The sequence below is a fragment of the Gorilla gorilla genome, chromosome 8 (genome assembly GCF_029281585.2).
Source record: "Gorilla gorilla gorilla isolate KB3781 chromosome 8, NHGRI_mGorGor1-v2.1_pri, whole genome shotgun sequence".
In the NCBI taxonomy this organism is placed as follows: domain Eukaryota; kingdom Metazoa; phylum Chordata; class Mammalia; order Primates; family Hominidae; genus Gorilla; species Gorilla gorilla.
In genome coordinates this window covers 29,150,005-29,174,824 of record NC_073232.2, presented here as the reverse complement: position 1 = coordinate 29,174,824, position 24,820 = coordinate 29,150,005, and the positions used below count along the sequence as shown (strand labels likewise).

Here is a 24,820-nt window from a genome sequence, read left to right as displayed (position 1 = left end):
TTGTCCACTTCGTTATTTTAGATAAATTAGGTTTATGTTTGCATACTAAAATCTTAAATGTCTGAAGTATTTTCAGCCCATTTTTTCTAAAATGTTAACATCAAAGATTATTCTCTCTTTTCATAGGTCACGTGTCTGGCTCTATGTTGGTGCTGTAGAAATATAAATATATGCTCCACTTTCTGATCTATGAGTAGAAAATGTTGCAGAAAAAGTGATACAGAAATAATTTTCCCATGAAAAATAACAAATTCTTCAAACACCATTTTTGCTACATGCCATTTTAATTAATTATTCAGAAATCATTTTGTCATAATTCTCTGTGTGCTATTTTTATTACTTTGTCCAGTCTGTGGTTTTAATTTTTTTATGAGGACCCTACCTTGTCAATTATGCACTTTGCAATAACCTCAATTATTTTCAAAGGCAATTTTATATGTATCTTTTATAACATGCCATTGGAATAATTTTTGAACAGAGGTTAGTATACATAAGCTAGTAAAACGTTTAGAGTAGGCCAGGAAGGGCTTCTTCCCCTTTCCTGATGGACACAACTGCTTAGGATTGATTAGCCAGTCTGTGCACATACTTGGTAAGGCTACGTGTAGCAAAAATTTCAACCTTAGCATTTGCTTTTTCATCTCTTCTACAATCCATGCAGCCTACAAAAAATTTATTTCAAGTCCTGCCTCCACCAATTCCTAGTTTCATAACCTCGGGTAAGCTTTACCACCTTCCTAATTCTCATTTACTTAATTTATAAAACAAGGATTCTAACTCTTAACTCTTCATGCAATTGTAAGGTTTGAATTAGATCAAATAATTAATAGACTTCAGAGACAGTAAAGCCTTTCATGGAATGTGTGGCACATAGTAAATACAAAATAAAAGGTAGCTATTATAAATATTTTAAGCATCTCTAGGTATAAGGCAGGCTTACCCTTAAAACAGCCCTCATGTCCTTTCTTACAAAGCCCCTGTGATTTTTTATTTATTTACTTGTTTATTTTTTATTATTATACTTTAAGTTTTAGGGTACATGTGCACAACGTGCAGGTTTGTTACATATGTATACATGTGCCATGTTGGTGTGCTGCACCCATTAACTCGTCATTTAACATTAGGTGTATCTCCTAATGCTATCCCTCCCCTCTCCCTCCACCCCACAACAATGAGAACACATGGACACAGGAAGGGGAACAACACACACCAGGGCCCCTGTGATTTAAAATCAGCAAAAGCAGCAGGAAATCTGGGCAGTGACAAAAGAAACCTCTGTGTTAGTGGAGTGCAGGGAAAGGAGAGAATACTTCTGATGAGGGCATGGGTCAATACAGAGGTCTTCTCGGTGATCAGAAGACATTATTTTAGAAATATAAAATCTGTGTATTTTTAAGAAAACCTATCATTAGAAATTGTTGCAGCCGAGGCCATGGTTCACGCAGAGAATAAGAATAGTTCTTCCTTGACTGTGAAGTGTCATTGAAGAAAAAATTCAAGAACTGAGGGTAAAAGTAAAAGTGGCTTTCTAGGAAGGAGAAAAAAATTAGTCTCATTAATCCAGAATCTGCCAATTGCTTTCTATAATATCCCAGAAAAAGAAAATTAAAATGTTGACCTTTGTTCAACCAATAAATCTTATTTTTATGCTAACTTATCTTTACCTTTGTTTTGCCTAATAATATATATTAACTTGATCACATTGGCTTAAAATAATATAGGATGATTCATCTGCATTTCTTGCACTTTTCCATGAATGACAGAATTCCTAACACATAATTTACTTCAAAACTCTTTGCAGGTCTTCTTAATGGGTAAGATTGCATCTCTGACTCAGAACTGGACAGAAAATAAATGCTTTGGGTTTCAGAAAACACAATCAAAATCTTAAGTAGGATGTTCCTATTAAGAAATATGAAATAGTCATATTTCGATTTTCTGGGGTATAGCTTTTAATGGAAGAGAAACATCAAAAACTATCCTGATTACATTTTAATAATTTTCTTACATAAATATTAAAACAGCTGGCTTGAGTATGAACGTGTATTTTAAATGTCTTTCTATATTTTAACATTAGATTCCCCACAAAACAAATAATCAAACCATAAATAACTTTTTAAAAATGTTATCATTTACCATCATATCAGCTTTTACAATAGAAAACTGTTAATGTAATGTTCCTTTTATACTCAATACTCAGTTTATATATATATATATATTTTATTAAACTTTAAGTTCTAGGGTACATGTGCACAACGTGCAGGTTTGTTACATATGTATACATGTGCCATGTTGGTGTGCTACACCCATTAACTCGTCATTTACATTAGGTATATCTCCTAATGCTATCCCTCCCCACCAACTGTGAGCTTTGCCTTTTGTTTTTAAATTTTTATTTCCTTGTCCTCTAAGGGTATTTTTTTCCATACCAATTTAGCACCTACTGTTCTTAAAGTGATTCCAACTTCATTTTCGGACAATTAACTTTTAATTATTTCCAGGGGAACTCATTTTATTAGTGCAAGCAAGCTAAAGGAATGAAATATATAATTTTCACTAAAATGCTCCATTTAGATACTCCATATATGTTTGTTAGATTGAATTTGTTGCAGTCTAGCCTTTCTACATTATAACCACATAAAGTGCAGCCACCACATTTGGTTAACATATAAACAAAACTTTAAAATTACTTGGATCATCTTGAAAAAGCAATTATAAACATATGTAATGCTAAATAATTCTGCAGACTTTATCTCCAGCTTGCCAAATGGTACTCAGATGGGAAGCAAACACTGTATTTGCTGACTGGAAAATCAAAGATAACTTAAAAGAGTGTCTTGATATTTCAGGTGGGACTTAGTTATTAGGAGAACTTGGCTTAAGCACCTATTTCTTCAGAGTTTGGAAAAGAAGAAAACCGGTTTCTGTTCTTTATCCACGTCCCTCATTAAAGACTGGTAGATGACTCAGTGGCCAAAAGAAGACAGAGACCAAAATGCAAAATAGATTATTAATAAGTAGATAGATAATACAGGTAGCTATAAATATACAGAGTTCAATACTATTCATATTTTGAAAAAAGACAAGAATTACATGCATTTTATATCCCACATCTAGTTAGTCAAGTACTATCTTTGCAGAGGAAAGTTATGTAGCATATAGATTCGGCACTGATAATTTTCTGCTTCTGAAAAGTTTTGAATTTTTCTGAGTGCCCAAATTGCCCTAATAAACTTTTATATATATGTGTGTGTATATATATATATATGTGTGTGTGTGTGTGTGTATATATATATATATATGTATATAGCCTACCTTTCTTTTAAAAAGTGTATTCCTTTGTTTATCGATGGTTTTATTATAGACAATATGTGTGTGTGGTAAAAATTCAAATCTTTCAAAGATCTGATTATGATGAAATGGTAATACGTATTTCTCTTTATGCCAGTTTCCAATTCATGACAGGTTCTCCAAAGGGAAGCCCTGTTATTAGTACCTTATGTATTTTTTTCAAAAGTATTATTTACATCAAAATATATTTCAAAATGCTTTTATGTTATGGATAAAATAACATCATACCTCACTGTATTGTTATATTTAATCCACACAAAAATAATTAGTACACTTTTGTTAAACTTAGGTTTGGAAGGCTTAAAAGGAGGTAAAAATAAACTTTTACTTTGCATTCTTAAAAGACAATCTTGTTTATGCTATATTTCAGGACAAGCAATTTAATAGAAAAGCAAAGATTCTTCATTAAAATTTGAAAAAAAATGGATTATAAAAGGTCTTGCATTAAAATAAATCCAAAGTTCAGTTTATCTCTTATAGCATTGTAAGCTAAAAACAACCACCTTAGTTGTATGGCATTTTTAGAACCTCCTTAAATTTCTTTAAAACACTGATTACCATTGGATAGCAATAATTTAATATCAACTCAGAACTAAAGAAAGTTCCAATATTTTTAACTAGTTCACAACATTCTAAAATCTTCTGATTTATGTATCATATACACTACACTTATTCAAAAGCTTCTTACTTTCTTTTATCAGGCTCAACTTCATTAGCTCTTAATATGTTTTAATAATAAATATATCTACAGATTTTTTCTATAATATTTCTCAATTCCATATTAAGAATGAATAAGTGCTTCCATACAACTTAGGCAAAATCACTGCAGCTTCCAGGCCCCTTAGCTCAGACATACAAGATCAGCATTTCTACTGCCCTAGTCCTAGACTACCTCAGCATTCCCCAAAAAGGCTTATTAAAAAGCCAAATCCCTGGGATCCACTTTGGACCTACTGAATATGAATCTTTAGTGAGCTGTAGAGCAATCTGCATCTTGACAAAATTCTGTGCCAATTCTTAACTGTATTAATATTAATATTATGCTGTGAAATAAGCCAGGCACAGAAAGATGAGTACCACATGTTCTCACACACGTGGAAACTAAAAATGTTGATTTCATAGAAGTAGAGAATAGGATAATGGCTACTAGAGTTAAGAAAGGATGGGGAAAGGGGGAGATACTGAAAAGTTTGTTAGTGAATACAAAGTACAGCCCGATAGAAGGAATAAGTTCTAGTGTTCTATTTTTGGGCAATTAACTTTTAACTATTTTAATATATATTTAATAACATATATTTAGTATATATTTAATAACATTCTCATTTATTTACACTTATATGAATTGGGGGGCAATGAGTCGAATATCCTTTTATTATCACTGGATGAACAGCATCTATTACGTACTTCTCTATGAAATATATATTTAATATATATTTAATTGAGTATTGAATATAAAAAGAACCTTAGATTAACAGTTTTCTATTGAAATGGCTGATATGATGGTAAATGAGAACACTTTTCAAAAATAGTTTACAGTTTAGTTATTTGTTTTGTGGGGAACGTTATGTTAAAATATAGAAAGACATTTAAAATACATGTTTATACTCAACCAGCTCTTTTAATATTTATGTAAGAAAATTATGAAAGTGTCATCGAGATCGATTCTGATTTTTCACTTTTGTTAAAAGCTATCCCCCAGAAAACTGAAAATGTGACTATTTTACATTTCTTAATAGGAACATCCTAATTAAGATTTTGATGATGTTTTCTAAATGCTAAAGCATTTATTTTCTATCCATTTCTGAGTCAGACATGCAGCCTTACCCATTAAGAAGACATGCAAAGAGCTTTGAAGTAAATTATGTGCTAGGAATTACAGTTATGTCAATAACTGTAATTAACAATTTATTGTATATTTTCAAATATACAATAGAAGAGCAGATTTTACAGGTTCCTAACACCAAGACATACTAAATGTTTAAGGTGATTGATATGTTAATTATATTGATTTGATCATTACACATTGTATACCTGTATTAAAATATCACACTGTACCCTATAAATGTGTATAATCATTATGTGTCAATTAAAGATAATAAAAGCAAAAAGATCTACAAAAAAGAAACTTTGAGAACTACTGAAATTGGGTCCATTCAGCTTTAAGGAATATCAGAATCAGATGTATCTAGAGGCCAGATGTATTTTCCATTCTGGGATACAGAGTAAGCAGGCTTTATTGCTTTGTTCAAGGTGAGATTGTTTATTGCTGGCTGTGCCACTAGGTATCCAACCAGACATTTCCATGTAATTCACCTAAGGTCATAAAACACGGCCTCCTTTCCCGTAGTATTCTTGGGATTTTTTTTTGAATCTTTTGAATAACTCAGGAATGCTTCCTCAACTTTTGAATGCTCCTGAACCTCAGGTACCCGGCAGCTGAGTACCTCCTGACACAGAAAGCCCAAATACACTTACTATAGAATACACCATTTGACCCTGCAATCCCATTACTGGGTATATACCCAAAGGAATATAAATCCTACTAGAATAAAGATACATGCACACATATATTCATTGCAGCACTATTCACAATAGCAAAGATGTGAAATCAACCTAAATGCCCATCAATGGTAGACTGGATAAAGAAAACATGGTACATATACATGATGGAATACTATGCAGCCATAAAAAAAGACCAAGATCATGTCCTTTGCAGGAGCATGGATGAAGCTGGAGGCCATTATCCTTAGCAAACTAACTGAGGAACTGAAAACCAAATACTGCATGTTTTCATTTATAAATGGGAGCTAAATACGAGAAAACGTGAACACAAAGAGGGGAACAACACATACTGAGGCCTACCAGAGGGCAGAGGGTGGGAGGATGGAGACGATCAGAAAAAGTAACTATTGGTTAGTAGGCTTAGTACTTGGATGACAAAATAATCCACATATCAAACCCCCATGACGTGAGTTTACCTATATAACAAGCCTGCATGTGTACTTCTTACCTAAAATAAAAGTTAAAGAGAAAAAGAATACACTATAGAGAAAGAATCTCATGTAGTGCAGACCTACGCTAGTGTGGTCATCAATTTCAGACTTATGAGCAATTTATGCACTGTTGTTAACTGCAAACAATTAAAATCTAATCTCTCTTAGATGCCTTCAATTAGAAATGACAGCAGTTCTCTCTTTCTGTCTATGATGACTAGGTAGCATGACAATAAAGTATTCCAATTAATATTTTTCAATTAAATAATTTTGTTGAATCTGATATTTCAGCAAGGACTTTTTTTTAGCAAAGACAAAAATGGATTTTGTCCAAATTATAAGTAGATTCGTATTTTTAATTTTAAACTTGGCATTCAACTTATATAGTGAAAATTATAACATTTTTAGCTATCAGAATATTACTAATCAGTAATTCTGATAAGCAAAAAGAAGGAGTGTCAACTTACAAGGAAGTCAGCATATTGGAACCTGGATCAACAAAAGTTTGTAAAACTCTTAATGCTTGGTGAGTTCTAAATGTCTATCTGAAATTAGGTGCTTTGGCAAGCAAAACTTTATCCTATCCCAAACCATTAAAATAAGCCTAAAGTTGTAATTAATTTTAGAACCAGGCTCTTGGATTTCCTACATAGCTTTCATTTTGATTATTAGGTATGAATTTCACAACTGATTAGTAAAGCGAGTTAATTTCCTTATATGAAACAATCATGTAAATTTATAGTCTAAAAGTAGCTTCAAATATGAACTTAGACCATAATGGCAAAAGGGTTATAAGCAATGCTTTGTCTCTAGCATAAAAGGTACCTTTGAACAGGAACAATTATACCGACTCTAACTAGTGATTTATTTTAATTTACAAATTTTACTCTTGGTCATATGTTCCAAGAATATCTGGCTTGTCATTCAACAATTGTGGTGTCCTAATTCTCTCCTTTCAATCTTAAAATTCTTATAGCTAAATTAGTCCAAGAGAATGCTTTATATGCCCCTGAAGGATGAGCATGGAAGCTGCCCCTTGTTGGAAGGCTAGGCTCTGCGGTGAACAAGTAGGCAAAACTCAGATAAAATCAAAATATGCTAGGAATTCCCTTGGTATGACATTCTTCAGGAGCCTGACACATTGTCTCTTAATACACCCAGTTTTTCCTGCAATGTCAGAATGGACTGTGAGGCCTTGGGTTGACCCTACATAAAGTTGTTGGCTTACTTTGAAAACCTCACTGTATGGAAAATACCCATAGTTTTTTTTTTCCTTTCAGTTCTGGGATGTATGTGCAGAATGTGCAGGTTTGTTGCATAGGTATACATGTGCTGTGGTGGTTTGCTGCACCTGTCAACCTGCCATCTAGGTTTTAAGCCCCGCATGCATTAGGTATTTGTCCTAATGCTCTCCTTCCCCTTGCCTCCCATCCCCTGACAGGTCCCAGTGTGTGATGTTCCCCTCCCTGTGTCTGTGTGTTCTCATTGTTCAACTCCCACTTATGAGTGAGAACATGCGGTGTTTGGTTTTCTGTTCCTGTGTTAGTTTGCTGAGAATTATTGTTTCCATCATCATCCATATCCCTGCAAAGGACATACCCACAGTTTTATTAAAGTCACACTTAATGCTGCAAATATACCCACTTAAAGGGGCACATAGAGACAAAACCAAAGGAAAAAGGCATATTCATGTTTCTCTGTTACTTTCTTCAGAAGCAAAAGATTAGTGATTCAGGAAACGTTGGATCGGTTGAACTACTTAAATTTGTTTTCTGTCTCTCTCTGTCTGTTTCCAAACTTAGTTTAATTTCTGTAAGCTAAATGAGCATATGATATGAGTGCAGTTTATTTGCAAAAATTAGCTGCCCCTATGTAAGAAGGAATTATTTTACCCTTAATTAATTTTAATCAATAATACATTTTCATATTATTAACCAATTAGCCAACATTTCTGACTTAATAAATTTTCAGATTTTTTGAAATATAATACACATGATTTATTTAGATTTCACTATGTAAAACTATATATCGTTTGTATATAATTTTATATATAATATAATTTATATATTACATATAATTTTTATATATTATGTTTTATATATACATAAAACAAGTATAACACTGGCGCCTACTTTTAAATCAATTAATTTATGAAATATAGGTGATTCTTTTTGTTTCTCTTTTCATTACTGCAAAGGAATTAAGTTCATTCAATGGAAAATAACAGCAGTTCCAGAGTACACTCAGGGAAATGCAGTAGAAATAACAAAGTTGAAAAATGTAGAAAAGTTGTTAGGAAATATCTTTTTTCCATCATCTCATATTTTTTCCCAAATAATTATGTGATACTACTATTCTGTAAATACATATCTTTACCATTAATAAGGAGGGGCTTATTCTGTTTATTCTTTTAATGGATGGAATCATGGAATACTTTTATTTATATGTTTTTACCAGGAGCAAGTTTATAACTTTGATTGGATTAAAGAAAATATAAGGTGGAAAATTTTGTTTTAAAGTGAGGCACCAAAAGACTAACACCAAGAGGTTAAGTGTTCAACATGCCTCACTGCGAATATCTTATGCCATGATCCAATTTACTTCTCTCTATAGCAATTTGGTTAACACTGACAAAACCCAGTGGATGGTAACAGCCAAAATGGGCAATTAGAATTCTCAGGAAAGTTGATATTCCTGGCCTCAATTATCTGCATAATTCAGTCCAACCATATGTGTAAAATATCTGCATTTGTCCAGACGCTGTGTTGGGTATTGTGGAAGATGCTAAAATGAGTAAAAGTGCGTTTCTACTCCTTAGAAGAGCTTATGTTTCCTTATTTCTCCTTTGCTGGTTCCTCCTTCTGTCTCCCAATTCAGGTGGCAAAAATTCAAATCATACAAAAAGTCTGTAATAAACAGTAACAGTCTCATGTCTCTCCCTCTTCACTTGTTTCCTGAGTGACAAATATTGTTGTTTCTCACATATCTTTTCAGAGGTTTTCTATGTCTATCCAAACATACCTGTATGTAAATGTATTTAAAACAATTCTATGTAATGAAAAATTAGCATCATACCTTATGATGCCATGCCACAAGGTCAGTTTCTGAAACCTCTTAAGCTGCTTTCAATTTATACTCTCTCCATAGCTGATTTCATTCAGTCCCATGAATTTAAACACTATCTATATGATAATGATTCTACAATCTGAACCTCTAGCCTTTCTTGGAATTCCTGGCTTACATATCCCCTATCTACTCAACATTTCCACTTGAAGTCTGATAGGCATCTCAGACTTATCTTGTCCCAAAGCAAACTCTTTATTTCTTTTCATCCTAGTCTTTATTTCTTGTGCTGTCTTACCCATCTCAAAAGAGTGCCAAATCCGCCAAGGTGCTAAAACAGAAATCAAAGAAATATCCTTGATTCTTCTTTTTCCCATCTACTTCACTTCTAATTCATTAGTAAATAATCTGTTTCAGAAAACCAAACACCTCATGTTCTCACTCATAAGGGGGAGTTGAACAATGGGAACACACAGACACAGGGAGGGGAACATCACACACCACGGCCTGTCAGGGAGTAGGGGACAAGGGGAGGGATAGCAGTAGGACAAATATGTAATGCATGCAGGGCTTAAACCCTAGATGGCGGGTTGATAAGTGCAGCAAACCACCATGGCACATGTATACCTATGCAACAAACTTGCACGTTCAGCACATGTATCCCAGAACTTAAAGTAAAATTAAAAAAAAAAACAAATGTAAAATAGCCAACCACTATAGAAAACCAATTTGATAGTCCTTTTAAAGTTACATATTTACCACCCAACCCAGAGAAATGAAAACATCTGTCTGTAAAAATAGTTGTACATGAATATTCATAGTGGGTTTATTCATCACTCATAAAAGCCTCTAAAAACAACCCAAGTCTTCATCTACAGGCAAATAGTAAATAAATTGTTGTGTATTCACTCACTCAGCTATTAAAAGGACCCAATTTCTGATATTTGAACTAGTATAGTATGGATTAATTGAAAATATGTTACATTGAGTGAAACAAAGCTAAATTCAGAATTGTTAATACTGTGTGATTCCCTTTATATATAGGTGTAGATTGGGCAGAATAAATGTATGATGATAGGAAGAAGATCAATGGTTGCTACATAAGGTGGTGGTACCAGGTGAGGAGGAATTCGCTGTAAAGGAACATGAAGGAAATCTGTATTTTGATGCGGTGATGGTTACATGGGAATTTACACTTTTTAAAGCTGCCTCATACATTTAAAATGTGCATATTTTATTATATGTAAATTATACTTCAATAAACTTCATTAACACACACACACACACACACAATCAGTTTCCTTCCCAAACACCTTGCATTCATTCATCTCTCCCGATCCTCAGAATCATCATCCTCGTCCAAGTTACTATCATACCTCCTGTGCACTATTGCACAAGCTCACTACCAGCCTCTTCCTTTTCATTCTAAACCACTCCCCAAACAAACAAATAAACAAACCAACAAAAACTCTGTTCTCCATGAAGCAGCCAAAGTTCCATTTTTTTAATATGGTAAAGTCACATCCCTTCTTTGCATAAGTTATAAAGTCTAAATGCTTTCCATTATTCTGAGGATAAAACTCTCCCTAGCTTACAGAGTCATCTGTGTCCCAGCACTTGAGTAGCTTTCTGAGCTTATCTGATGTCACTCTCACTCCAAACCAGCTCGGAATTCTCCCAATGCACTAGGCTTATTTCCTTTCCTCATCAGGTCAAGCTTGAACCCACCATAGGGCCACTGCGTGGGCCATTCAAATGGCATTGCAAGGCTCTTTGCTTTCACTTCGCTGTAGCTGCCTACCCATCATTCAGATCTTTGTTTATTTATTACCCCCTCCAAAAAGCCTTTCCTGGCCACCGAGTCAAGAACAACTACTGGCTCTTTCAAATCCAGCAGACAATCCATCACTATCTGACTTTGTTTGCCTAATTATTAATTCATTAATTTTCTGGCTTACTAAGCTAAACTCCAAACTCCATGAGAGCTATGGTTTTGATTAATACTTGATTATTGCTCTAACTACCTCAGTGTTTAGATCAATGCCTGACATGTGTTATGCATTCTATACATTAAGTAAATAAATGAGTGAATGAATACTTTAAGTGCAAAGAACATATTTTCATTTAAAAACTAATCAAACCATGCTCTCTTCAAAAGAGCAAGGTTACTTAAAGACGATATCAAAAAGTAAACTCCTGCTATTGTTACCAATTTTGCTATATTACCCCCTTACATTTTCCTGTTTATTTCTCTTACCATAACACTCATCACTATTAACTCTGTTTTCTATATATCTATTTGCTTAAACTCTGTCTCCGTATACCAAAATGAAAGCTCTCCTTGGGAAGTGATTTTGTCTGTCTTTTTTCACTACTGAATGCACAATCTTGGTAAGTGACTTGAACAGAGACACTCACAGATTTTTGTGGAATGAGTGAAGCTATAAGGTACAGTTGAAAGTGATTGATTAGGTATTTCCAGTCTGCAATGAGGAAACATAAGCACTCTTAGTTCAAAGAAATGGACCAAGTAATTTAAGTAAGCACTTGAGATCATGGATCTCCTTATGTTCCTCTAACTCAAATTCTGTCAGAGCTTGGGAAAGCCAATGCAAACATTTTGCCTTAGTTTTTGCTCCTTGAAAAATGGAAATTAAATGAAATAAACAAACCAATTAAAAGTATCTTATCTTTTTAGAGCAAGCCCTACTTGAGAGTTCAGAAATTACCACCAACCGATTATCATTCAGGGATAAGTAAGCACAAAGAAGAAAGTAAGAGCTATGGAAGAAAAAAATCAGAGGGGCAATTTTTGTGCTGCTTAGGATAAGACTTCTCCTGTTTTGTTGAATTTGTTCATAAAAGCTCTAAAGTCTGGGGAAATGCTTCTGGGCAGCAAAGCAAAGTTTCAAAGATTACAGGTCTAAGGAGAAATTAATAAAATGCAGTGGGGAAATTAAGCTGAACAAAAGTGCAATGAGGCATAGTTAAACCGATTAATTAAACAGGTTTTGATATGTATATAACTGGGTTGCTGAAGAATTAAAAATAAATCCAAGATTTTAAATAAGTGTTCGGTATTCAATAAAACACCAAAAGATAACATTCAGAAAACTTGTAGTTTTTTTTAGTAGTGTTCTTTGATGAATTTCTTTCTCATTCATATGCCTCACCAACTCTCTTTTCCCCAGTAATCTTAAAGAAACTATGCTTTCAATAATATGCAAAAGTCTTAGACTTTGCTCGATTTTCCTCTATATTCTTCTTATGCCAGTTTCAAAACGATGATACTTTCTTGTGGTATCAACTAGGAAAGATTTATTTTTCAGTAATATGTCTACAATTTTTCAGAAAGCAATGAAAATTATCTTGCTTAATGCACCTGCAACCTGGCAGGTGTGACACAGAACAGGTATTGAAAACACAAGACCAAAAGCTGGGTGTCACAAAGACGGAGGTTTGATTCCAAACTTATCACTTATGAGCTATGAGACCCTGCACACGTAGCTTAGCTCCTAAAAATTTCAGTTTCCTCCACTGTGAAAATGTTAAGTGTGATATTTGAAAATTCCTTGGCTTAATGTCTGGCAGAGACATCTCTCAATAAACTGAAAGTATTAACAGTAAAAGCAGATTCCAACTTGCAGATATGTTTCGAATGTCAAAATTGCTTGTTTGGAAGTTTAAACATATATTTCATCAAAAATTATATTAAAAAATGAAATGGTCAGTGGTAAGCAGGTTTCTAGATGAACCTTCAAAACCTTCATTTACCATAACATAATTTAAGTCAAAAATTCTTCTAATTGTCTTCTGGTTAGGGGGGTCAAATGGTCCTTGTTTTTTTTCTGGACTTTCCTGGTTTTAGCATTGAAAGTCCCTCATCTTGGGAAACCCTTTGTGCTAGACAAATTTTAGCATGATTCCTTCGTTTGGAAGCTAATCATTATTCATTTGTTCATCCATTTTTTTCTGCAGTCCCAGGTATGTTCTCAGGCTCTGGAGATATAAGGGCAAACTGGATATGGTCTCTGCCTTTAATAAACTTAGAGCCTAGCAAAGAAGACGACAAATGAACAAGCGTCAGCAAGCCCTACACAAAATGCTAATGATGGCGGCTTGCCCAGGATGCAAACAAACATAGCTGATAGGCACCTCATGCAGACTTGGACGAGGTGATCACTGAAATGGATCTGAAGTAGGTATGCAGCTCAAACCAGTGCCTCCTATTTAATTCCTTTGGACATTTTCCATTTCTGAGCTCAGAATTCCTTAAATATACATATTAAAATGCCGTCTCTTTAAATTCCCTTATGTCGTTATCTAAACAGAGTTTGAATAACTTCTGATATGCATATAATCTTTATGGAAAACTTAGTAAAATATCAATATAAATAACCAGAAACCGTTGCTTTTATAGCAGTTCCTCCTACTTTGGATATATAACTAACTTAAAAAATCTCCTTTTAAAATTGCAAACTGCCTGCTTGCTTTTTTTATTATTTGGAATTCATTTCACAAAGGAAATTACTAGAACGCCTTGTTAAATTGAAAACAAAACAGACGTTATCATAAATAACATTGTTCTAGCCATAATACTGCAGTAGTTGCTCTAAGGTTAGTGAGTTAAAAATGCTTCCCAAAGCTTGTGATCAAAATATCGGCATTTTATTTTTGCATTCTTCAATAAGTTTTAAAGTATTCCTGGAGCATGTCTTTATCGTTACAGCAAATGCTATAGCAAGAAGATGATAAGACAGACTGCTCATACAACCGAAAGCTCGGGTGTAACATACACGGATTAACAGCATGAATATTCTGTTTCCCTCCTGGGGAAAGAAACATTTTTCATAGACTCTGAAGGTGAGAAAGGGACTTATTCTCAGGCAGACTGTAAACTTCATGGGGGGCAGGGACCATGTCAATATTGTATACTGCTGTGTTCCCAGTACCCGGAACATAACTGAGGCACAAAATGGTTGAGTAAATAACAAAACAAATTTACAAGTCTTCATCCTGTATTTCCAACAAATGATTATTCAGTCTCTGAAAAGCTCTAGCAACTGAAAAACCATCTTTGCCACTTGTCAAAATCAGTAAACCTCTTTGACACCAGTAAATTATGCAGCTTAAGTTTCAGGATTAGCTAATTACAACATGACATCAAAACCACATGTTCTATTTTTGTATTAGATTATATCTCCAATCTTGACTAATAACCTTTGAGATATTGCATACAAATTTACTAAGAATGTTCATGTGATTATTATAAACCACCCTTGCTATGAAAATATACCTCATAACATGCTTTCTGTAGAATATGAACCAAAATCTTTGCTTTATAGGCTCATCAACTGCTCTATAATCATCCTGTATTTTAAGTCCCACAGAGAATTATAAATATATGTCAGATAATGGCCTTACTGACTATAAAGGCTGTTAGTAATTTTGAGCTCTCAAACAAAGGAAAATAGTAAAATACCCACTTATGAGTTTTGTTTTGCATTTTGATCACGATATCTATATATTTTATACATACAATATTGCTAATGCATAAATATGCTACACTTTTGACATCCACTTCAAATTCAGTGGGACTTTTTTTTCTTATTTTTTGTAAAAATGGGGTCTGGCTATGTTGCCCAGGCTGGTCTTCAACTCCTGGACTCAAGTGATCCTCCTGCTTTGGCCTCCCAAAGTGCTGAGAATACAGGCATGCACCCCCCATGCCCAGTTAATTTGTTAAAACTTTTTTGGTAGAAACAGTGTCTTGCTATGTTGCCCAGGCTGATCTTGAAATCCTGGGTTCAAGCATTGCTCCTACTTTCTCTCAAAGTGCTGGGATTACAAGTGTGAGCCACTGCGCCTGTCCATAAGTTATTTTTTTTTAAATTTCTAATCTTTTAAAATATCTTTTTAAATTTTATTATTCTTCTTATTATTAAATTTTTACCTTTGAAGTTTACTACACCAACTGCAGTTGAAGCCAATCTGAGAAGATACACAGGGGCCACATCTGTTAAACTGGAGACATGCTAGGAAAGAGGAAAGAACAGATTCACCAAGACTAACAGGCAACTTGGGGGGAAAGAGATTACTCAACCAAAATAAAAATCACTGTCCCCTAATCCTCAGGAGCAAAATGCCCATGCATGCCAAACACAGTTATAATGGTAATTATTTAATACGATTATTATAACTATTGAACAGATCAGATCATCAAATTTGGAAATCATGTTTTCCACCTAGGTTTACATATTCACTTACTGGGTAATGGGGTCATCTCCACAGCCGAAATGTTGGTAATTTTTGACATTTGTAGCTCTACTCGGTGGTATTCATAAATTGTTCTTCTTCGAACATCTAGAAAAAAAAAGGAAAAAAATCAATTTTTAACATCTCCCCACTTACAAAACAACAGCATTTTAATAATGGATATAGAATTATATACATACAGCCCAATGTGGTTTTAAAATTAAGCCTCATCCTGTGAGAAGACTGATTACAAAATATGTAAAAATCACATGTCAAGTAACCAGAAGTCTTTTTATCAGCGAAGTTGAAAGTGTTGATTAGGGTCTCAGATATCTCACTTACCTATTAAGGCTTCGACTCATTGGCACTCAGACTATACTAAAGATTTTTTTGGATAAATTTACATATTTTCAAAGATTTTGACTCATGAAATCAAGAAGGTAAGATGATACCATTTCTTCCATACTAAAGCTAAAGTGTTTAGAAATGGGTAATTAGAAATGTTTCACACTCTAAATAAAGTTAATGGAGAATAACAATGTCATTGCTTTAAAAGTTTAGAATAAACTTCTTCAATAAAAGTAAAACAGAAGTTAAATCATTCTTATATTTCCTGGTGATCATAGTTAATAATATTGCATTGTGCTTGAAATTCAATAAAAGAATAGATTTTTAAGTGTTCTCACGACAGACACACACACACATACACACACACACACACATAATAACTATGTGAGATGATGAATGTGTTAATTAGCTTGATTGTGGGGGACATTTCAGCATGTATAAATATATCAAATCATCACCCTGTATATCTTAAATACATATTATTTTTTATTTGTCAATTATATCTCCATAAAGCTGGAGGGAAAAAAGGAACTTAAATCACTTTAAAAATAAGGATTGCTATGTATTAAATATACAGTATCATATCTAAGGAAGGTTAATTAGCATTTATATTGCACGATGTAGTTTAAAAATCATTAGCAAATCCATCAATGTCCCTGAGGAAGAAGATAGATGGAGACTTTGACAAGAACTTTAATCATTTAAAATATAAGCAAACATATTTTAACATCAAACCACAACAAAACATTTAAATATACTTAAAATCCCCTTTTAAGCCTTATACTAATGTGCTCGCCTGGGTTTGGTCAATGTAAGTGGAAAAAGAATGTTGTCAGCATTTTATTCCTCTCTTGAAATGCCTGTAGTGATAAGAATGCATTTCCGGAATAACATCACATCTATCAGTAATTAGTGGGGCTATAAACTATTTTTATTTTTATTTTTGAGACAGGGTCTCCCACTGTTGCCCAGTCAGTGGTGCAATCACGGCTCAATGCAGCCTGGACCTCCTGGGCTCAAGCGATCCTCCCACCTTAGTCTCCCAAGTAGCTAGGACTACAGGCATTTGCCACCATACCCACTTAATTTTGTCCTTATTTTTTGTAAAAATGGGGTCTGGTTATGTTGCCCAGGCTGGTCTTCAACTCCTGGACTCAAGTGATCCCCCTGCTTTGGCCTCCCAAAGTGATGGGATTACAGGCATGCACCCCCACGCCTAGTTAATTTGTTAAAACTTTTTTGGTAGAAACAAGGTCTTGCTATGTTGCCCAGGCTGATCTTGAGCTCCTGGGCTCAAGCAATCCTCCTACTTTGGTCTCCCAAAGTGTTGAGATTACAGGTGTGAGCCACTGAGCCTGTCCATAAGTTACTTTTAAAATATCACAGTATCCAATTTGGGGAAGTAATGTCATAGTGGTTAATAATATGTGCTCTGGAACACTCTGTCTGGGCTCAAACCACAGTTTTGCTGTGAGGAATCTGTGTTACCTCAGGCTCCTTTGCTAGCTTTTCTGTGCCTCAGTTTCCTTATCTATAAAACAGGGATAATAGCACCTATATTACTGCATAGCTTTGAGGATTAAAATGAGATAATATAGGAATATTGCTAGACAGTCCCTTTCACATTGTAAATGCTCAATACATATTAGATACAATTTTTGCCTAACTTTAATATGACAACCTTAGATCATATAAGTTATATGCTGCATTTAATAATATAATCTCTATAGATCCAAACTCACTGAAATCACACTACAATCCTGGAATCAAACTTCTAGTAATTTTTTCCCATTCTTCACTTAGAGAAAGTTAAATTTATATTGAAATCATTAGACCCAACGATGACCTCCTCTAAAATATAGAGCAGGGAGTGTGGTGGCCCAGATGATAGTGAGTTACCTTTTAGTAGAAGTGTTCAGAAGAGGAAGATACCTACTCATCCGAGAACTTGCAGAGGCTGTCAAATGTTTACTAATAACCTATAAGTATCTCTCCTTCCCTCTACTCATATCTTTTTTTTTAAATTATACTTTAAGTTCTAGGGTACATGTGCACAACGTGCAGGTTTGTTACATATGTATACATGTGCCATGTTGGTGTGCTGCACCCATTAACTCGTCATTTACATTAGGTATATCTCCTAATGCTTTCCCTCCCCGCTTCCCCCACCCCACAACAGGCCCCAGTGTGTGATGTTCCCCTTCCTGTGTCTTTTTATCCACTTCTAATTACTCACCATGACATTGTACTGCAGAAGGGGTGGAGAAAGGGTCGAAGCAAACCCTTTTGGGGCTAGGAGTGGCTCTGGGTCACAGGCTGAAAATATCTCAGGGGTATAAGATTGGAAAACACTGTTTAAAAACTCTAATCCAGTGAAATTTTGGTATAACTGAAAGATGCATACACATTTTTCAAAAAGTAAACTTCATAAAAATCAGAGGAAATGCTGGTTTCATGGTACGTAGCAAGGTTTCACGAAGTATATAAATCACATCTTTTTTTTTTTAGTTTTTAAGACAAATAAAAAGATGGCTTATCTTCTGTCTGTGTCTAAATAGTATTCATTCCTATGTATTGCTTTCCCATGGATTTTTCTAAACAAGTTCTTATAAATAAATAAATAATGTGGCCTTTCCATAAGATCACTAGGATGCGGGTTCTTGAGTCTTTGCACAGTACCTGTCATATTACTTGGTGCTTAAAATACTAGTATTCCTTTTATTTCATGTTACACTTTGAAATTCTCAACTACTAACAATGATTGAGAAGCTTCTGAGAATTATTGATCGTGCATATGGAGTAAAGAGAAAGTGTGACCATTTTTTGCTAGGCTAGTTCTATTACCTACTCAGAAACCTCTAACTATTGAGAGGAGATGAATTTAACAAAACCCAAATTAATGAGAATTATTGTTGTTTGATGAGCTGCCAATTAACAACAACTTCCAAATGGTAATTTATGTAGTATTTCAGAGATACCTCTGTCAGAAACAAGTAATTAGAATTGTGGTTACCCCTGCCAATACTAGAAGCTTTCATTTGATTCCAAAAATATATTTCGCTCATGGGTCTTCTTCAAGAATAAGCCAAAATAAAGTTGAATTAAACATTCAGTCTTAGCGATGGTGATTCAACTTCAATAGATCAATACTCACCCATTAGTGCCTTTTAAAAATTAAGAAAAATTAAATCTGAGCGGATTAACACAGAGAGAGAAAATGTGATCGAAAGCTTAAGGCGATGTGTTGCAAAGTGCAAATACTGAATGTTTTAGAAAGCCTGATCAGCATCAGCAGGAGGGACAACGTGATCATATGGAAACACCAAGAATCTTCTTTGATCAATATCCACTCTAGCTGAAGTGAACACAGACTAATGAGTACCTTGAGGCATGATTAGCCATGATCTAGTTTATTTTTCTGTCTTGAAAGCATAACATTCACACAGAGACTATATGAGAAATCTCCTAACTTGGCTTACTCATATTGTGTAAGTATTATATTTTGTCTGAATTGTCAAATGAATGATTTACTAACATTTCCCTATTTATGTGTTGCCAGTGCTTAATGATTGGCTCCATATGGTTGTATCTTATTTCTTTTCTGGTTCAAATCGAGTCCAGCACAAGCACCGTTTACTGAGTACTCTTTAATGGAAATAGCCTGTATTGTATAACCACAAGATTCATTTCCAGCATGAAGACTCAGGAAAAGAGAGACTCTTGAGATACAATTGACACTATTATAGTGGCTACAAGCTTCCCACAGAAAAGTGCAATGCATTAGCAGAATTAGCTAGTTGGAGTTGTTAAATAAAGTAGCTACAAATAAAAAATGCATTTGCCAGAATCATTTTTAAAATCTCTCTCTGTAGTTCTAATTCTCTGAAATAATAATGTCATTAGGCATTCAATAAAACATAAACCTTAGTTGAGCGTGAAATGCTAATTTAAGCCTTTTAGATTTTCCTGTCAACATTCCCTCATTGCTTGCAAAGTTTCAGGACACTGGTAATACTTAAATGGCCAGAGTTCCTAAGTTACTTGAGTAAGCATAAAGGAAATAAAAAATAGGACCTAAAACAACCTTCAAATTTCTTTTTCTCTCACATATACTTTGTTAATGGCTTAAACCAGCTGCATTTCCTGCCTTCCTTTGATAATTACTTTGCCCTGGACTTGAAATGTTCCCAAGACATTAACTGATAAACACTCAAGGGGATGGACACCCCAAATACCCTGACCCGATCATTACACAGTCTATGCAGGTAACAAATACTCACATGTCCCCATATGTAAAGTATTATGCATCAATAAAAGAAAAAACAATTAAGGAAAAAAGAGAGAATAGGAACCAGCAGAGGGACAGTAAATTGTCCGCGCAGTGTCACAGTGGGCCGGTGAGGCAGGTGGGCTGCGGGCCTGTGACAATATCATGGTTCCATTGCTGAGGGCTGCTTGTCCTGAACCTGGTGTTTTTGCAGGGGGACATGCCTCCCTGCTCCTGAGACTTATGGGAAGAAGACATGATATATATTTGCCAAGTCATTACATCTCTCTCTCTTTTTTTTTTTTTTTCCTTTTCACAAAGGAGACTGTGACTTCATTAAATTGAATCAGGTGTGTTGGGTCTCAGAAAACAATATCCCAAAATGAAGGCCTCAGAGGCAGCCACTGAAGCAAATGTTTTTCCTTTTCTTTCTTTTAAATTCGTATAAATGTAAGGGGTAGCAGTGCAATTTTGTTACATGGATATATTGTGTAGTAGTGAAGTCTGTGTTTTTGGCGTTTCTGTCACCCAAATAGTGTACATTGTACCCAGTAAGTAATTTCTCATCCCCAAACCCTCTCCCTGCTCCCACCCTTCCCAGTCTCCAGTGTCTTTCTTCCAGGCTGGTCTGGAACTGGCGGGCTCAAGTGATCCTCCCACCTTGGCCTCCCAAAATGCTGGGATTACAGGCACGAGCCACTGCTCCCAGCTAGACACAGTTCTAAATTGTTAAAAATTTACTTTCTCTAAAAGTATTGTATAGGATTAAATGTTAATAAATCAAGAAAATTAAATAAAAGAAAGAATTTAACCACAAGTCCATGAAGAAAGCCTTTCCTGTTCATAAAAATTTTAGAAAAATTCTCAAATATGTAAAAATTAATCAGTGATTTCTATGTCCAGAAAATTTTAGATTTTTTTACTTGTCTTTAAAAATTAAGTCAGAGTCAGTCAACTAACTTACATTAGAAATGGATGCATTAAACTAATAAAATATCATTTTGTACAATGCTCTCTTTCTTGGAAGTGTTTTATGAGTAGTTACTTTATGAGAAAACATCATGATTTCTATTTATTTCTGCTTTTGTTGAGCCTTTGGTGAGCTAGTGCATACTTGAGAATGTAAGCACCTAATGAAATTGTTCTGTTAAGAGAAGCAATTTTATCTTCTGAAAAATGAATACTTTTGAAGGGTTTTCCATTTTGAGGTGAGCAAAAGTAAGATGACATAATTTACTGGAGATCTGCAGATTGATCTGCTTTTAAGTGAATGAGAAGACTACAACTTTGAAAATAAACGAGGCCTAGTTCCTCTGAAAGGGCTTGAACTGGGTTCTAGAAAATATTATAAAATAAAAAAAAGTTCAAGTTTTTCCAAGATTATGTGTATTTTTCATAAGTTTTGACCACATATTTTCATTATAGCTGCTACATAATTATAGTGAATGTGTCCTACCACTAAATCAAAACTGCAAATTGTTTTCTATGGGAAAAATTAGTTATAATGGTTATGTTTGAAAATTTCTTATTTAATAAATACACTTATATTTGAAAATTTATTATTTAATCACATCTAATATTCTGGGGCCTTTTAAAAAGCAAAGAAGAAATAAGAATAATGTTTTTACATAAATATTATACTTGGCATTTAATATTTTATTTAAATATGTGGATATGGTCTATTGTTACCCTATCCAACATGATAGCCATTAGGCACATCTGGCTATTTAAGATGAAGTTAATGAATTAAATTCAATTAAAAATTCAATTGCTCAGGCTCACTAGTCATGTTGCAAGTTCATAGTAGCCACATGTGGCTACTGAAATCACACTATACGATTCAGATTCACAACATTCCCACCAGCACAGGAAGCTCTGAATAGCATACTGGTCTATGCTATTATTATTATTTTAAATTTAAGCTTAAGATAGTGTGCATATTTCATGGGCAAAGCTGTGTTTTTGTTTGTTAAGGTTATTTTATTCACTGTCTAAAAGTAATTTTAAAAAATTACTGCCTGTGCCGGGCATGGTGGCTCACACCAGTAATCCTAACACTATGGGAGGCTGAAGCAGGAGGATCACTTGAGGTCAGGAGTTCGAGATCATCCTGGCCAACATAGTGAAACCCCGTCTCTACTAAAAATACAAAAATTAGCTGGGCGTGGTGGATGCACCTGTAATCTCAGCTACTTGGGGGACTGAGGCAGGAGAAGCACTTGAACCCAGGAGGTGGAGGCTGCAGTGAGCCAAGATCGTCCCACTGCACTCCAGCCTGGGTGACAGAGTTAGACTCCATCTAAAAAAAGAAAAAAAGTGGTGCCTAGTCTGTAATCTTATAAAGAGACCACATACAGCAAAATATATACCTATAATTGTTCCTCAAAGAGTTCAAAGACCCTCTTTGTAGTATTTTTAAAATATATTTGCTCTGCTAGTTGTCAGTTTTATTTGTGAAAATGCTTAATGTTTCTTATGGAGTTATGAATAATAACCAGCCAAGCAAAGGTGCATTGTAACACAAACAATGTCAATAAATTTAAAACAGTAGATACTGATACAAAGAGGCCTGATGTTAAGAAAGTACCAAATAATGTACTGTGAGTGAGAAAAATAAAGGAATATTCTAAGGGACTCAGATATAGACACCATCATAACTTGGAGTAGAACCATTTTAAGTGAGGTCAGCTGCTTTCCAGACTGGTTTCTAGTGCAAGGCCCTGCATGTGAGTGTTAACGTAACTTTCTCTTTACTTAAGTGGCATGGCCTTATCTGTTCCAAATTAAAGAACCACATGGCATGAGTGGATTTTCCGAGTTTCTTGCTGGAAAGATTAAGCTCATTAAGCTTGGAAAGTAGAGAAACAGTAAGGCCCGATGGGATAAGTCAGCACCCCACAGATGATGATTGAAATTCAAAATGTTACATTGGAGGAGAGAGAAACAAATTAGTGCAAGTGGCACTAGCGAGAATCGTGCGTGCATCCAGGAAGACCTCTGCATGTTGTGTAAGGATTTGGAAGGACATAAGCTGAGGCTGAGAAAGAATTACTTAATAGAGCTATTTACCAAGAAATTATGGAAATTACAAACAACACATGAATATATGACGGTGTTAAAACTTTCTGGTAATCGAAAGACAATTAGAGCAACAATGAAATACCATTTCATGCTTAACAAATTTGCAGAGTTAAAAATGAATATTAGAAAGCACTTTGGGAAATGGGATATTTCTAATATAACGATGGGTAGTAAACTGGTACAGCCTTGATGGAAAGCAATTTGTCAAAATACATTCAAAACAATATTAACATTCAGCATCCACAAATTCACTTTTTGAGAATCAGATACATGCAAAAATTTAGAAACAAGGATGTTTAGCACCATTTTACTGATAATATGCGATGCAAACTATGTAACCAACCTCTTTAGTGACAGGTTACATAAATTATGAAACAGATAAATTTCTTATAACTATTAATGACCACATTTTAGACAGATATTTAACAGTGTAAAAAATATGTTTTATATATGAAGGTGAAAACAAGGGGCAGAATAATTTACAGCATAATGCCAATTTTCTTAATGTGGGGTATCTTCATATATGTGTATATTACAAATAAATAGTTGGATACAGATACGTGAAAACATTTATTACTATTTCTCTGTAGTAGATTTCTAAGTAATTTAAATTTTCCTCCTTGGGTTTCCTGTTAATTTATAAATTACTCAGAATTATAATGTGCTATGCTTCTAATCATAATAAGTATATTTTTACATTCATATTTCTGAAATGAACAACCAAAGTCAGTCCTGTACTTAGACCTGTTTTTCATAGCTGTACCTGTGGATATTGAATTAGCTGATCTCTATGGTTCTTTCTGCTTCTAAAGTTTTACAAATATATTTTATGAAAAACAGTGATTTAGAGACATACAGATGGACAGACAGGCAGACATAAGTCTTATGAAGAGACATAAAACAACACACATCAACATAGTCAGAAAGCACTGAAGTTCCAGAGAGACACTGTCACTGTGTTTCTTAGTGGGAATCTCCTGTGGTTCCACTCTGAAGGGCACTCAGGTTTGGCAGTGACATCTAAGTTAGTATCGCTGTTTTTTAAAGTGATAACGATGATGGAAAAAACAGTAACTTTAAGTACAAGTGTACTACTTACTCTCTGCTAGGTAATGTATGCTGTGTACACATTGCATTTTTAGGTACTAAGACGCTCATTTTATGTAGAAAGAAAGTTACAGAAATCAATTAAAAGTTTAATGTTTCATGACCAATAATCAAATGACAATATTCCTTATACTTGCTTTACTTTTAATTTCCACCTTTTTAACATAAGTCTTAGTTTTACCATACTTTTCCCTCTCTTTTTGAGGGAGCAAAGGTATTTCCCTTGTAAACTCAGAAGGATTTATCAATTTAGTAACAATGCCTGAATTCCCTTTGATATTGAAACTATCAGATCACCTGATCTTTTATGAAAGAAAATAAAGCTACTTTAATTAATCATGCTTGAAATTTACAT

The 24,820-nt window shown here is 34.3% G+C and overlaps 1 protein-coding gene across 1 annotated transcript in view; it reads right to left on the bottom strand.

The window, feature by feature from the left end:
• The window catches only part of PLXDC2 (plexin domain containing 2), a 477,109-nt gene that overhangs the window by 98,214 nt on the left and 354,075 nt on the right, over window positions 1-24,820 (bottom strand). Inside the window, exons 8-9 of the mRNA XM_031015325.3 lie at window positions 15,675-15,770; window positions 15,361-15,442 (exon numbers count right to left, since the gene is read on the bottom strand). Coding sequence (XP_030871185.2) covers window positions 15,361-15,442; window positions 15,675-15,770 — 178 coding nt within the window. The remainder of the gene's footprint in view (window positions 1-15,360; window positions 15,443-15,674; window positions 15,771-24,820) is intronic.